This window comes from Scyliorhinus torazame, chromosome 11 (assembly GCF_047496885.1).
Source record: "Scyliorhinus torazame isolate Kashiwa2021f chromosome 11, sScyTor2.1, whole genome shotgun sequence".
Classification (NCBI taxonomy): Eukaryota; Metazoa; Chordata; class Chondrichthyes; order Carcharhiniformes; family Scyliorhinidae; genus Scyliorhinus; species Scyliorhinus torazame.
The window spans coordinates 162,648,652-162,665,507 of NC_092717.1; the positions used below are offsets into that span (position 1 = coordinate 162,648,652).

The 16,856-nt window shown below is 47.0% G+C and overlaps 1 protein-coding gene across 6 annotated transcripts in view; it reads left to right on the top strand.

Annotated features, from left to right (window-relative positions):
* Positions 1-16,856, top strand: part of lrrcc1 (leucine rich repeat and coiled-coil centrosomal protein 1) — a 218,278-nt gene that overhangs the window by 119,382 nt on the left and 82,040 nt on the right. For all 6 annotated transcript variants that reach the window (XM_072467939.1, XM_072467941.1, XM_072467943.1 and 3 more), the window contains 2 exons: positions 2,953-3,154; positions 5,434-5,619. In XM_072467939.1, the coding sequence (XP_072324040.1) occupies positions 2,953-3,154; positions 5,434-5,619 (388 nt within the window). The remainder of the gene's footprint in view (positions 1-2,952; positions 3,155-5,433; positions 5,620-16,856) is intronic.

Here is a 16,856-nt window from a genome sequence, read left to right on the forward strand (position 1 = left end):
AATTGCGATTTGCTGTGAAATCAGTGCCCACTGATATCTGCGTAGGAACCGATTCTCCGCCCAATCACATTTCCCGATTCTGCCGTTGGCGAACAGCGAATCCCACCCATTAGCTTAGTACCTCGGTAGAAATGCTGATCAGTTATCGTTGATCCCAACTCTTTTTCATTGTTAACTGTATTTATTTGTGTTGCAATTTCCTGTAGATACAGTGTCGGTCTCAATGACAGGCCGGGATTTTCCAGCTCTCCTGAATCCCTGTGACAAGCCATTGGCTTTGGCCGGATCTTCCGGTTCCACCAAAGTCTACAGGCTTTTGCATGGCTCACCCACCCCGCCACCAGGGAACCAGCTGCATTGCCAACATTCCCTGCTATATTTTCCAACATCTAGAGTGTAGAAATGCTGGAGACGGGTCCCACAGCATCACCCTGGCAGAGCCCACCATGCCTTTAAAGGGCACCCCAATCTAACAGAGTTAAAAATGAAAATCAATGATTCCCGCGGGCACGAAGACCCCCTCCCACGCACAGGAGGAAACATGCCCCCTGCCCCCATATAAACAGGGAATGCCCTCCCCTGCAGGCACAGGGAACTCCTCCATCTTGGCACTGCCCTGGCACAGTTGCTCCTTGGCATTGCCCCTAGCGCCAGGGGGCACTGTCGAGGTGCTGCCTGGAAATGTTCCGGGGCTGTAGTTTGTTCCCCGGCAGGTTCCCTGGGCGCAATTCTCCAATCGAGAGACTAAGTCCCGACGCCGGAGTGGAAACCGGGGTGTTTCACTCCGGCGTCGGAGGCCGTTCCCAGCACCTATTCTCCCGCCCCCGAGGGGCTAGGAGCGGCGCCGCGTCATTTACGCGCGCTGGGCCTTGGCGCCGCTAGAAGCGGCGGCGTGTAAATGACGATGTCACCCGCACATACGTGGTTGCCGTCCTCCCCGCAGCCGCCCCGCAAGAAGATGGCGGATCGATCTTGCGGGGCAGCGGAGGAAAGGAGGTCCTCCTTCAGAGAGGCCGGCCCGCCGATCGGTGGGCACCGATCGCGGGCCAGACCCCTTTTGACCCCCCCGGTGCAGGAACCTTCCTCTGCCCCCCCCCCCCCCCCCCCCCCCCCCCCCCCCAGCGTTCCCGCGCTGTTCCCGCCAGCAGCGACCAGGTGTGGATGGTGCCGGCGGGAACCTGTTGTGTTGGGCAGGCCGCTCGGCCCTTCCGGGCCGGAGAATCGCCGCTCGCCCATTACCAACGGCAAGCGGCGATTCTCCCTGCGGCCAGCTGTGATTCGCGCCGCGCCGGTTTGGGGGGGTGGGAGAATCGCGTGTGGGCTTCGGGACGGCGTGGGGGGGGAGAATTCCGCCCCCTTTGTCTGGTTCGCATTTTCCCAGTTCTGTTGTAAAACTTGCCAACGTGACAGATCCAAATCTAGGGGACAATAAGCGGGGGAGTCTGCTAATGATATTTAAATGTGCAATAACTTGAAGAATTGGATCTGCCATTGAAGAACTTATAAGAAACAACAATTAATTCCAACAATAAACAACAGTTTACAGAGTGCATTATAACGGCCTTTACGTACTCCGCTCTAGTTTCCAACAGCTGGGACAAGTCCCAACACATCCCAGTGAATTCCCAACTCCCGTCCCTGATTGGACCAGTGGGTCACATGACCCCCTCCGCGAGCATCCCTTGAAGGGGCTAGCTGCTATAAAATGGGACCCCATTACATCACTGGTGGAGGCGGGGATGATTGCTTTGCGAGTTGCCAGTGAGAATATCGGCTCTCGCAGGATTTTGCACCCCCGTCGCCATTTGTACCCATGGCAAATGGGGGTGCAAAATCCAGACCAACGTGTGTTAAAGAACATACACTCTTCCTTGCAAAACCTGTCACTCTTAGGGTGTGATCTAACGGAAAAGTTTCAAGGTGTCATTTCAGGTGGGTTTTGCTGGGAGTTTCTCCCTGGCTCTGTCGGCGGATTCCCCACTGTTTTCTAACCACACTTGGTCTCTTTTTGGGGTCCTGGGAAGTTTCTCTCTGGACTAGCCCACATTTTGAATTATTTTCGTCACTGGGGAGCTGTACTCGCTGACCAGACCGAGATTGGGCCACCATTTCGAAAGGATGCCCAGATCTCTAAGTGGGCTTGAGGGTGTCGCGCGCACCCCACCCATGGGTCAATGTCACCCCACACACACATGGGCATTACCCCCCCCCCCCACTGTGGGGTCACTGAGGACCCCCCTTTTCAAGCCTTCCCCCCCCCCTTCCAGGACCCCCCTTCCAGTACCCTCCCCCAACCCTTCAAACCTCCTCTCTACACTCCTCTCATGAGCATGGCCCCCCTTGGGCCCTGACCCTTGGCAGTGCTACCAGGGCACCCTGGATGGCAGTGCTCCTGCCAGCTTGGCAATGTCAGAGTTGCAGTGCCAAGGTGCCCATGTGCCAGGAGGAGGGCTAGGGGGCCACCCTGCCCTGTCCCTGATCGCCCAAAAGCCTCTGATGGCCTGAGAGAATCCCCCGCCGCCCCCACCAGGGTGCCATTCCGCCTGGTCCATGTTTGTGAAGACCAGTACTAATTGGCACCTGTCTGGGGTCTCCCTGGGGAGGCTGGCAGATGCCAGGAGCCAGTTAAATATGGGGTCAGCGCACTTAAGAGGGTTTTAAACCCACTTAAGCATGTGAGATCTAGTCCCACCCATTGTGAGTGGGGTCCTGATCTGGTTAGATGACGCGAGGCATACTGGCAGTCAGGAAGCCCGGGAAAGGCCTCACCCAGCATCTATTGGTCGCATCACGCCCCCATTCGGGCGCAACACGGCCGGTGGATCACCTTCATTAACATGGTGTTGTTTTGCTTGGGAATTACTGAATATATTGTCTTTTTTATTTAAAGTAAATTTGAAATATGTCACATTATTAACAATGTAAAATGATCTTTTTTAAATTCCTCTGTAGGAAAGAAATAGAATCCAGAGTTACTCTGAGCGGACCAGAATTTCATGCTGCTTTGTTCAGAGAGGTGGCAAAAGAAGAAGAAAGACATGCTCAGCAATTGAAAGGATATCAAGAAAAAATTGACCTATTAAATCAGCAGTACACTACTTTGGAGGATGAATTTCGCATGGCTCTTATCATTGAAGCCAATCGATTTAAAGAGGTAATTAAAGATCCTAATTATATTTTCAGGAAAAGCCATTTACAGCCCATAAGAATCAGTCAAATTAAAATGTGTTTATTTTGACAATCATTGAAATGCTTAAAGGTCGGCAAAACGTATTAAATTGTTTTAAGCCCATTCCAAACAATTAACTCATGCAATTAAGTCATATACATAAAAAGGATCAATTATTTATATATTATATTTATATAGTATATAAAATGTAAAGTACATTACTTCAGCGATAATTTAGAATTAATAAAGAATTGTACACAGACCAAGTAGCTACACACACCACTGTTTTAATATTCTTCAAAACAACTGGCAGCACAGACAGACGAAGAGTTTCAACAGATGAATCTTTAAAAACCTGAGGACAAGTTGATCAATGAAATACATACAAGAATCCTAAATGTTACCAACATGGATATACTGTGTGTTATAACCCTACAGGGGGCCCAGGGATCTGCAACGTCAGAGTCCCTGTGGCCTCACCTGAGTACGATTTACCCAGATGAAAGGGGCAAGGCTACCCCCTTTTTCCTAGGACTGCTGGGACATGCATACCCCGGCTTGGGAGACCTTTCGGGGATTAGGAGGTGTAAATAGTAAGGGGAATAAATCAAAACTTTTCTACAGTCATAACTTCCGAGTGGTCGCCTGCCTGAGACTTTACACAGTGCGAAAGAAAAGAATAATGCTCTACCTATTATAAACGTTAGTTAGGTTGCAGTTAGAAAATGGTGCCCATTTTTGGACATCCTACTGTAACAATGAGATCAAAGCCAGGGAAACAGAATAGAAGAAACTTGCTATCAGGAATAAATCACTTTAATTATGTGGCGAGACTAAGAGTCATTTTTCCACAGATGGTTAAAGCGAGGACTGATAGAGGTATTCCAATTTGAGGTTCTTTTGATAAAATTAAGCAAAACTATTTCTGCTGGCTAGGTTGTTGGCAACTAGGGTACACAAATGTAACATCAGCACGAAAAGGACAAAGAGAAAAGTTAGAATTTTTCTTAATGCAGATATTGGAAATAGGGGGAGAAGCAAATCTCATAGCTCAAAAAGGAAGATGATAATTATTTGAAATTGGAAAGGTTAAGTGGTTGAGGAAGAAGGGAAAGGATGTGAGACTAAGTTAACTCCAAGACTGATTAACGTTGGGGCTGAGAAATAAACTGCCTCATGAACTGAAGATATTACAAGCAAGAAGGGTTTAAAAAAAACTGAAAACCATAACCTTAATGAGCAAAAAAAGCTATGGCAGCAAATTTTTAGAGACAGAATCACAATAATAATATTGTCACCAATAAAATCAAATAAGAAAAACAGCTCCTTTTGGGAAGTGTATTTCAACCAAATAGCCACGAAGCCTGTGGAAAAGGTGCACAAACAGGCCTTACTGTTCCGACCTTGTGAGGCATTTATTGTTAATATTACAAAATCAAAATAGATGAGGAAGGCCTTATGATCCATTTTAGTTAACACATCCAGTAGGTACCCACAGTCTCCCTCTGTTGTAGTCGGCTTTCTTTCTTAAATTATTCTAGGGTTTTCCCCTCAACAGTCCTACTGAAAATCCATACCACGTATGATTAGCCATCTGATATTCATCATAATACTTCCATTACTAGTTTGAACTCCATGTCCTATTGTGGTACTCTTTCAGTTTTGTTTGAAGTAATTTTCCAGATATCTTTTCCACGCCCTTTGGCACCTTTGTTCATCAGGATTTTAAGTTCTGGAAAATGAAATACTGAGGATCAAATATTCTGAAATGAGGTGACGATGAGTCTAACTCCCTTGTAAGTTTGCATTTATTGTAGGTTATGGCTCAGTTGGTAGCACTCTTGCACCTAAATCAGAAGATTGTAGGTTTATATTCCACTCCAGAAGTTAAGCACAAGGCTGGCACTACAGTGGAGGAAGTATGAAAGGATTGCTGCACTGTTGAAGGTGCTGTCTTTTGGATGAGATGTTAAACCAAGCCTCTTCAGATGAATGTAGAAAAGATCCCATGACACTATTTTCAAGAAGAACAGGAGTTGGCTTTGTTGTCCAGGCCAATATTTGTTTCTGTTGCTGTTTGCAAATAAGTTGCTGTTTTTCTACAATACAACAATGACTGACTAAAGCACTTTGGAACATCCTATGATCATGAAAAGCACTGTATAAAAGAAATTTTTTCTTATTTTTTAAGAGATTGAAGTAAGTACAAGTTACCTTTCTTTAGCATGTTAATCTGTAATCGTATGTTTCTTCAAAAAACACAGGTAAAAAGTGGTTTTGACCATGTGACAGCAGAACTAGCAAACTACAAACAGGCCCTTGCTCAGTCACAACAGAAGGAGAAACAATCAGGGACTTTGGTTCATGAGCTGACTACCATGGTGAAAGAGCAGAAAGCTAAAATAGCAGAACTGGCAAAATCGAAACAGGAAACAGTTTCAGAGCTGAAGGTAAACTGAACTATGTAATAGTTTGAGGTGGTCGATAGGAAATGGCCAACGGTTGTCATTCTTACAGTATCTCATGTGTCCTCTAATATTGTTTGACTGATAATCATTGTTTTTATCTTTGGATAAAGCAAACAGACTTATAGGGGGTATTTTAAACCCCTGCCAGCCAGCGTGCCGGTTCTACACTTGCATATTCTAGCCCCCATGGAGGAGCTGGTGCGTGCTGGCTATTATTGGGATAATCATTGCTGACTGGCGGTGGGGCTAAACCATTGAAAGTGACCATATATTCATACATAATCCTCCTTCTGACATCCCACTCCCTGCTCGTTCCCACAGTCCCTTCTAATTGCAAGTTGCAAAAAAGTATAAGCATGTACCTCTCACTTTGTCCCTTCCCCTTATCACAGCTTTCCCTTTTGCCTTGAAAGATTGGCAACCTGGCTAGTCAGTGGGGAGCACCAGGAATGGAAGGATAATAAAGACACAGTATCATTACTTGTTTTCTCGATCACTCCCAGCCACCAGTTTAGATATTGACACTGTGGGCGGGGTTTTTGTCACCAGGGTAAGGAGGCAGGGAGCGAGTTAAGCTTCTTGACTGACCAATTAAGTCACCCATCAGAGGCCGAGTGGAATTTTCCCTGTGTCATCGGGAGCACAGTAGCTGCTTAGAGGTGGCCTCCCTGTAGTTGTCCTGGGCTCCAGGGTGCCTTTGTTTAGGTACTCCACCCACATCCTCCCCCTGCCACCCCAGCCTACATGCTGCAGCCACATGGCACTGTATTTCATTTTGGTTCAAATTCCTGAGGGAGTACCTCAAGGTGAAAGCATTCATCTCTCTCCCTTGCCTTCAATGACAGACTGGAGCACCTTTGATGCTGGAGGGCTTCCTATCAATACACCAGCCTCACTAGTCTGTCTATCATCAATTACTTAGACATCAAAGTGTGCCATCTAGCCACTAATGGGCCAGTCCAGCCAAAGTCATTGGGTACCAGCTTCCCACACAGTGCAGGATCATGACTCCCATTTGACACCAACACTAGAGTTCTGACCTAAATTGCAAAACATTGCCCTGGGTGCATCGAGGATAGATTAGAGTTGGTGCCAGAATGTGGTGAGACACGGGGCACAAGTTAACTACAGAGAGCTCAGATGAGGAATATGTAGGGTTGATGTGTATACACACACAAACCTTGTTACATTGGGAAATCTGTCAGAAAACCTGTGTTCACTGACGAGGAGCATGGAGGCATCCAGTACCAACTTGGCACAGGGCTTTGCGCAGTACTTAATAATAATAATAATAACCTTTGTTGTCACAAGTATGAAGTTACTGTGAAAAGCCCCTAGTCGGCACATTCTGGCACCTGTTCGGGTAAGCTGGTACGGGAATTGAACCCGCGCTGCTGGCCTTGTTGAGCTAAATCCACCCATGGTTTTGGAACCCATCTTTTCCAGTACTTTATATGCAGTGCAAGCAGCAGCTATTCAATGGCTGGTGTTGCAGTGAAAGCTCAATCTGCTGTCATGCAAGGTCATCTTATTAGGCAAAGTCCCGTTACCCTTTCACCCCTGTATTTACTGTCCTACATTGGCTCCCTGTCAGGCAATGTCTTGATTTTAAAATTCTCATTCTTATTTTCAGCCCCACAACCCCACTGTACCCCACCCGAGATATTCCTGCTCTATTAAATCTAACATTTTGTGATTCCCAATTTTTATATTTTTTTAAATTTAGAGTACCCAATTATTATTTTTTTCCAATTAAGGGGCAATTTAGCATAGCCAATCCACCTAGCCTGTACATCTTTGGGTTGTGGTGGCGGAACCCATGCAGGCACAGGGAGAATGTGCAAACTCCACGCGGAGAGTGGCCCAGGGCCGGGATGCGTAATTCCCAATTTTAATTGTTCTACCATTGGTGACCATGCCTTCAGTCGCCTTGGCCCCAAGCTCAGGAATTGTCCCTCTCCGTGTCTCTACTTCGCTTTCCTCCTTTAAGACACTTGTTGAAACCTATTTCCTTGACCAAGCTTTTCCCTAATATTTCCTTACTTGATGCAGTATCGTATTTTGTTTTATATTTCTTCTGTGAAGCACCTGAGGATGTTTCATTACATTAAAGGCACTATATAAATACAAGTTGTTGTTTTCATGCAAGCTCAGACTGGTGCCATCATAACTCTGGATTACCAAGTGCAAAGGGGTTTGTAATGTGTCACAGCAATCCAGCAATGTGGCCTCCAGCAAATTACATGGGATTGAATGGGGTGAGTGGCAGTGGCTCGATGGAACATGAACATAGAACGCCCACCTCTGACACACCAGCAGTGTTCTTGCTATTGCCTGTCAGCCCACCAGCTCGGACTGCTGTTGCTCATGCCAAGATGGCATAGTCCGCACCAGAGGCGCAAGTGATATTGTTAGTGGAATAGCCCATGCCATACAGTAGCCACCCTTTTGTTTGCAAGAGGCCTTGTATGTTGACAGCACAGCGACTGCTACAGAATGAAGGCATCAGAATTACTGCCAGGTTACTGAGCATAGACCTGCATGATACACCAACTGGGCATTGGGAGCATGGAAACCATTTCAGTTCCAGGTTATGGCAGAGTTGCCAAGAGGCATTCGCAAAGCGATATGCTGCTGTTATTGGCATTGACAAGTCTTGAAATCCTAGTAAAGTTGCATATTTGTTCTGCCTGCTGATCTCTGACAAGTTCGAATGAAATGCAGTTGGCTTTCTTTGAACAGAGAGGCTCAATGACCTCCCGTACGCAAGACTGAACGTAACCTGTGGGATGTTGCAAATGCCTCCAGCTCCAGCTTAGAAGGATGTAAGTTCATCACCATAGTCACCTGCATTGAAATTCCAGGGGGATTCTGCAGATAGCTATGTCAGTGTTCAATGTTCAGCCTATCAAGTTTCATATTGGTCACATTGCATTGTGCACATTGTCAACCAGCTACAAGTTGTCGGTCATCCCATGTGAATAGTCCTGAAATTCCAGCTTTCCAACTGAAAAGGTGATATCTTCTTTCTTTTCATTTGTTTGTTTGCCTGCTGCGATGGATTCCAACTACTTGTTGAGCAGAGACCGTAAGCTCCAAGCACCCATTCAGCACCTTACTCATCGAGGCTGCCTGACTTGAGGTGGGTGGTGGCTGACCAGGGGGAGGCAGCGGTCCTTCCCACCATCATAGATAGCCTATAGCACCCATTCTCTATGCCAATCAATTTTAAGTTTGGGCTTGTAACTTGTAACTCCTGCCTCCTGTGCAGTGTTAATGTTCTGCAGCCAAACTGGAGTGCTTTCTCCAGGGCACAAAACTGGGTAACATTTATTGATACCCTGGGCAGCCCAAATGTCAGAATCCCCTTCTCAACCTCCCGTAGAAATGCAAAGCACTACGTTTGACACTGGCTTAGTTTCAGGACTTACCAGAAAGATGACATTTTTAGATATCAGTCCACTTTTGGTTCCTCCCCAGATTGCTTGTCATGGTTTACCACCTTAGGCTTCAACTCTCCCAAGTTATCTACAAGGCATTGAGGTATTCACCCATTGCTGCAAGTTTGATTCATGAGCATGAGGGTGTGTCCTGGTGTGCCTGCACATTGAATGTCTGGGGGCCAACCAAACCTCTTCCACATTCCTCTGAAACTTTAGCCTAAGGCTGCAAGAGGCCCAGTGCCATTTGTCGCCATGCAAAGGCACAGCCGAGGTCTTGCTAATGGAGAGACTGTACTGGCGGTGGGGTGGGGGTGGGAGCTTTGTCTATTGATGCTTAATTTAAATAATAGGTTTTAAAATTGCTTCTGAATTGCACTTTTTTGACTATTAGCATTGATATATATTTCAATTTGGTGCTGATTTATTCATGTCTGAATGTTGCAAATATAAACATTGCATCCTTCCATAAAACAAGAATTTATGTTTCCATCACACTAATCTATTTCTGGAGAATGTAAAGCTATTCTAGTCCCACTCTTGAGTTACTGTATCCTGGACATAATGCTATTTTCAGTTTACAAAAATAGTTGTATCTAAATTACTTTAAATTTTATTCCATGGGTAACTTTGACCAGGAAAATCACAGGGGGTGCCTATCCCATTTAAAATGCTATAACTTCTCCATTTTTAGCAGTGTTGTGTATGGAGTCATGTTTACACTTCGTTACATTGCTGTAAAATTGAATACAAGCATGCAGAAATGTGCACCTCAAGCTCTGCTCCCTGACTTTTAACTGCTGGTAAGATTTTAATGGTTATAAAAGGTTGATAGGGTAGGCAAGCTGTTTTTGATTATTCACAGTCATCAACAAATAGCGAGTGGGATTTTTGTTTTACTTCTAAACTTTGCCTACTTTGACGTTATATGGTAACTGATGTCTACCAATGCTTCTCGGAGACTGCCCTTCCCAATAGCCTCGCAGCCAGCACAAATTTTACCACTGCTGCAAAGGTACCTGATATACATTGAAACATGACATTGACCCGCAAGTAGATATGGCATTAGCTCAGCAATTACTGCATAAATCAGCATTAAGATTCAAGTAACGCTTTACATTCTGTGCCAGATTATTGTCAGCAAAATAGCGATACTTAGCATTTTCATTTATTCCTGTCGGGGGCGGGGGGGGGGGCAGTAATCTAATGATTATGAAACTGTCTACTAATTATGATACTGGAATAGTAACTGAGCCTGCTATGGCAGATTGTGACATTGAAAGCAATAAGTCTGGTAATTTATTGCTAGTATCTGAAAATGCTCATGAAAGCTGCTGTTTTATGGTTAAAAACCTAACTTGAGCCCCTACAGTGCAGGGGCTTTTCACAGTAACTTCATTTGAAGCCTACTTGTGACAATTAGCGATTTTCATTTCATTTCCATTTCATTCGGTCCATTGAGTCACTTTGAAAGATCGCCCTACCTAGGCCCAATCCCCTGCCCTGTAACCCCACCCTAAGGGGCAATTTAGCATGGCCAATCCTCCTAACCTGCACCTTGGACTGTGGGAGAAAACCGGAGCACCCAAAGGAAACCCATGCAGGGGAGAAATAAAACTCCATATGGGCAGTCACCAGAGGTCAGAATCGACCCCGGGTCGCTGGCGCTATGAGGCAGCAGTGCTAACTACTGTGCCACCCCAACTTGTTCTCTAATGTCCTGAGGGGAAGCGACCTTGCCATCCTTCTACAATCTGATCTACTTATAATTCCAATCCCACACTGTGGTTGATTCTTAATGTCTTCAGATACTAGGGGCAGGTATTGCCCAAATCTGAAGAATCAAGAAAATACTGCTCGTTCCTACAATTACAATTGAATAAGAACAGAGTTATAATGAGCATATTGGCTACAGGAGACCCTTGATCTGAGAGCAGTGGGTCAGTTGGTAGCACTCTCACCTCTAAATGAATCAGTGTACATTCAATTTCCACTCCAGAGTATAAGAATCTTGGTTGACACTCCAGTGCAGTACTGAGGGAGTGCTACACTGTCGTAGCTGTCATCTTTCAGATCAGCGTTAAACCAAGGCACCAGCTGCTCTTTTAGATGGGAATACAATGTCCCAGGACATCGAAGAGCAGGGAAATTAACCCCAGTGTCTTCGCCAATATAATCCCTCAAGCAACATCATTTTTTTAAAAACAGTTTAACTGCTCATTATCATATTGCTGTTATGGAGTGCACTTTTTTTTCTCGTCTCCATCTCCTGTTTTGAAAGCATTAATCTATACATCATTAACCATGTTGTAAGTAGCTCATCTGTTCCTGCGCCCCTATCATTGATCAATGTTTCTAATTTCTACTCCAGATGGACAATTGGAGACTGTCCTCTTCAGCAGTAAGCTGCTCCTTTGACTATGCTTGCATTGTTAACTGGAATTGTGTAATTCACAATGCAATTTATCTCCCTCCAATATGGCTTAGTGAGATAAGGAACTCACAGTCAAAGAATATAGAGTCAAACCCATAATCGCCACTTCTTGTGCATCAAACTAACATTCCACATATACTGCCAAATTATACCTCATTTCATAATTGAAATACATAGGATTTCATAGGACATGCAGCACACAATCGTTCCTCATCTAAACCTATCATCATAGTTCTCTTATTTCCTTCTCCCTCGTGTTTGCCTAGCTTCCCCTTAAATACATCTATACTATCCAGTTCCACCAGTCCCTGTGGTAGCGAGTTCCACATTCTCACCACCTTGAGTAAAGAAGTTTCTTCTGAATTCCCAATCAGATTTCTTATTGTCTATTTTATATTGCTGGCCTCGAGTCAAGCTCTTCCCTACCAGAGGGAACATTCTCTCTACTCTATCAAGACCTTTCATAATTATAAATACTTCTATTAGGTCATCCCACAGCCTCCTCGTTTCAAGAGAAAAGAGACCCAGCATGTCGATCCTTTCCTGATATGTGTACCCACGCATTTCTGGTAATACTCTTGTAAATCTCTTCTGCATCCTCTCCAGTGCCTCTATATCCATTTTATGATAAGGCAAACAGAGTTACATGCAGTACACTAATAGTGATTTAACCAAGGTTCAATACAGGTGTAGTTTAGCTTCCCTACTTTGCAATTCCATCCCTTTAAAAATAAAACCTAGTGCTTGGCTTAATTTTTAATGCTCTTAACCCATGATGCAGCTTTTAATGATTTTTGCGCTCTGAGATTCCTTTCTTCTCCACTCCACCTAGGTTTGCACCTTTCAAGTAATAATCGGCTTCCCTAGTTTTCCTACCAAAATATAGTCCCAAATTTACCAATTATTTGCCCATTGGGCAGCACTGTGACGCAGTGGGTTAGCCCTGTAGCCTTGCGGCGCCGAGGTCTCAAGTTAAATCCCGGCTCTGGGTCACTGTCCGTTTGGAGTTTGCACATTCTCCCCGTGTTTGCGTGGGTTTCGCCCCCACAACCCAAAAATGTGCAGGGTAGGTGGATTGGCCACACTAAATTGCCCTTTCATTGGAAAAAATGAATTGAACAGTCTAAATTTTTTTTAAAAAATGATTTGTCCATTATCCAAGTATATTAATGCCGCCCTATAAATTGTTGCCATTTCCTTAGTATTGACTATTCCCCCTTTACCCTCTTAAGTTACATTAGTTTATTCAATACTCCTATTTTAGTTTAAATGCACTTATCTCATTACTCATCTCATCATTTAATGTCATGTCTACCTGTTCTAAAATTCGAATTACCGATGACATATATATTATCCTGTCTATCTCTTTTTGGTTCTACTCACATCACCCCCTTTTTTATTAATGCTCCATAAAATATTGTACTATTTTGCTTGATATTCCTTGATAACGTAATTTCATAGTTTCTTTTTGCCTTCCTATTTTTTACTATTCTGCCTATTCTCCAAATTACTGATTTATTGTCTCTCTCTCTCTCTCATCTCAGACTCCTCCATCCACAATATCTTAAATGCCAAATCACTTTGAAATTTGGTTCAGGTAAATTGTCTTCTGAAAGACATAACAGTTGTCCTTGTCTGAGGTCTTGGATCTTGGATTTGTTTATTATCACGTGTACCGAGGTACAGTGAAGTCAATGACCAGCTCTTCAGTTTTGCTGACATCGAGGGAGAAATTGTTGTCGTTACACCACTCCACTAGGTTCTCTATGTCCCTCCTGTACTCTGACACATGATTGTTCGCGATCCGACCCACTACGGTTGTGTCATCAGCAAACTTGCAGCATTCTCGGAGCACGGAGTAGACGTGCTCCTCGAAGCACTTCATTACAATCGATGTCAACGCCACCGGACGATGGGTGTTGAGGCACGTTGCCTGGTTCTTTGGCACCGGTATGATGGTGGTCTTCTTGAAGCAGGTGAGGACCTCAGAACGGAGTAGGAGAGGTTGAAGATGTCCGCACATATATCTGCCAACTGGTCCGCGCAGGATCTGAGTGCAGGACCAGGGACCCCGTCAGGACCCATTGCTTTCTGAGGGTTCACTTTCAATAAGGCCGGTCTGACTTCGGAAGCTGTGACGGTGCGTATGGGTGTGTCTGTGGCTGCTGGGGCGGTTGACAGCTGTTTGATGGTTTCCTGCTCGAACCGAGCATGGAATGTATTGAGTTCATTGGGGAGGGGTGCACTACTGCTGGAGATTCTACTTGGCTTTGCTTTGTAACCCGTTACGTTATTTAAGACTTGCCACAACCAGCAAGAGTCTGTGACATTGGTCTGTGACCCTAGCTTGGTCTGATGTTGTCTCTTGGCTTCCCTGATGACTTTGCGGAGGTTGTCCCTGGATTTCTTGTATCGGCCAGGGTCGCCTGACTTGAACGCCTCAGACCTGGCCTTCAGTAGGGAGTCAATCTCCTGATTATGCCGTGGTTTCCGGTTGGGGAACATACGTACTGTTTTCTTTGGCAAGCAGTCTTCTACACATTTGCTGATAGAGTCAGTGACGGTGGTGGCATACTTGTTAAGATTGGCTGCTGAGTTCTTAGTTATGGGCCAGTCCACTGACTCCAAGCAGTCACGTAGGAGCTCTTCTGTTCCTTCGGACCAGCACTGCACAACCTTCTTAACCGGATTCTCCTTCTTGCGTTCTGCTTGTATGCCGGGAGAAGAGGCACCGTCTTATGGTCCGATTTTCCAAAGTCCGGTCAGGGGATGGATCGGTGGGCACCCTTGATTTTTGTGTAGCAGTGGTTGAGAGTATTGGCGCCCCTGGTGGGACAGGAGATGTGTTGATGGAATTTTGGCATTACACTCTTGTGGCTGGCCTGGTTGAATTCCCCGACCACGATGAGCAAGGCCTCCGGTATTCTGTTTCATTGTTATTTATAGCTGAGTACAATTTGGCCAGTGCCATCTACATTTCTGCTTGGTGTGGGATGTAGACCGCTGTGATAATGGCTGAAGTGAACTCCCATGGAAGGTAGTATGGGCGGCACTTCACGGTCAGGTATTCCATGTCTGGAGAACAGTGGGTCGCCATGTCCAAGCACCAGGAGGAGTTGATGAGGAGGCAAACCATTCCACCCTTCACTTTGCCCGGTGATGCCATGTGGTCCGTCCGGTGTATTCAGAAGCCTTCAGGTTGAGTGGCACATTTCGGTGAGGCATGGAAACAAAGCACACAGCAGTCTCTTCCCTCTGAGAGGTAAGTTTAGTGTTAAGTTCATCCAGCTTGTTTTCGATCGCTTGGACGTTTGCCAGGAGTATGTTGGGATGAAGAGTCTTGAAACCATTTTGCTTTAGTCTCACCAGCAAACTGCCGCGTTTCCCTTGCTTCCTTGGTCGGCGGCTGCTTCTGGATGGCCCCGGGATCCGGGGAGAACTCTGACCTTGTGGAAGGTAGGTGGTTGAGTCTGGCGGGGTCGGGGCACTGGTTTCGTTTTCGGGGTCACGTCTGGCAGGGTCCTGGACACTGGTTGAGATTTTGGGGTTGCTGGGGGGCGAGGGGGGGGGGGGGGCATGTTTGTGATCTGGTCGGGTCCCGGGGATCTGCGAGGACGGGTCTGCTTTGCGGCAAGATCGGGTCCTCTGCCGCTTTGGGGGTCTTTAATCCGGGATTGGGCTTCCTGGGTCAGGTTGGTCCGGGTCCTATGTTCGGTTCCAGGGTTAGTGCTCTGGTCGGGCGCTCTTGGAGTTGGGCCTTGGAGTAGGTCTGGTCTGGCCTCCACTGTTGTGTTCTTTGTATTATTCTTCAGGATGGTGAAGGTTGTAATGTTGACAAAGAACAGCAAGCAGTGTTTAACAGACAAAGCTAATTTATTACACCACACTGAATTGGATTTGAACATTTACTAAGGAATTAGTTTTGTAAAGAATACACTACACTTCTACAACACTAAAATATGCTATCAGCTAAACTATGTCACATCTACTCAGTCTGATTTCCTTCCACTCTCTCCTGTGTCTCCTGTCTCTCTCCCAGTATTCAAGGAGGCATGTGGGGCGCGATTCTCCGATCGCGGGACAGTGTCCCCGCGCCGTCGTGAACGCCGTCTCGAAATGGCCCCCGCCGTGATCGATTCCGGGTCCGAAAAGGGGCCAGCAGCGGGGCCATGAGAAACGCGGTGGGCGTGGCGCCATAGCGGCATCATCTCACAACGCCAGAATGATGCCGCGCCGTGTCATATTAAGTGCGCGATCGGCACAAAGGCCCCGATGGCTGAGCCCCGGCCTGCCGCTCCCCACTTCCAGGACACCGATCTCGAGACACTGCTAGACGCAGTCGAGGAGGGCAGGGCCATCCTTTGCCCCAGATGTGGCCACCGGCAGCCATGCAGCACCGTGAAGCGGGGATGGCGAGAGGTTGGCATGGCAGTTAGCGCAGTGGGGCACATCCCCCGCACGGGAGACCAGTGCAGGAAAAAACTACACCACCTCACGAGGGCTGCGAGGGTAAGTACCCCGAGACTGCCCTCGGGCAACGCCCCCCCCCCCACCCACGTGGGAGGGGGGGTGGGGCTCCACGTTGCACCCGACACACGTGTGCCCCCCCCACCTAGTGATAATGTGTGCGTCCTGCTGATGACCGCTTAACCCTGAGTTTCCCCCCACAGGGCAAGACTGCTGACAACCACCGGGAGTGTTCAAGAACCGGAGGGTGATCACCTGAGCTTCAACCCCTTACCGTCCATGAGCAGAGGGCTCTGGAGCTCGCTGGGGGAGCCGCCAGCCGGGAGGTAGCGCCATGCCAGATTGGAGGCGCAGCACCAAGTGAGAATTCCCCCGTATGCATACAGTCCCTCAGCCCATCACTACCCCCATCCCCCTCACACCCCATCCCCCTCACACCCCAACCCCTCACACCCCAACCCCTCACACCCCAACCCCTCACACCCCAACCCCTCACACCCCAACCCCTCACACCCCAACCCCTCACACCCCACCCTGCGTGTCTAACGGTACGTGCCTTATTGTGTTCACCAGGGCCAGGAGCTGATCGTCCTGGAACTTCGCAGTCACTCCACCACTGTCCAGCTCCAACCTCTTCCGCCCACAGGGACGCACGTCACAGAGGGGAAGGAACAAGGGCAGGAGTGCCCTCTTCTGAGGCTGGGCCACTGGAGGGGGACGGACAGACAGAGACATCAGGATGGACAGTCAGGACATAGAAGGCAGTGAGGCGGATGAGGAGGGGGCTGCGAGCCAGGATAGTGACGGCGACAGGACAGTCACTCAGGACAGTGACGCACAGAGGACGTCGCGACAGACGATGGACATCCAGGACACGG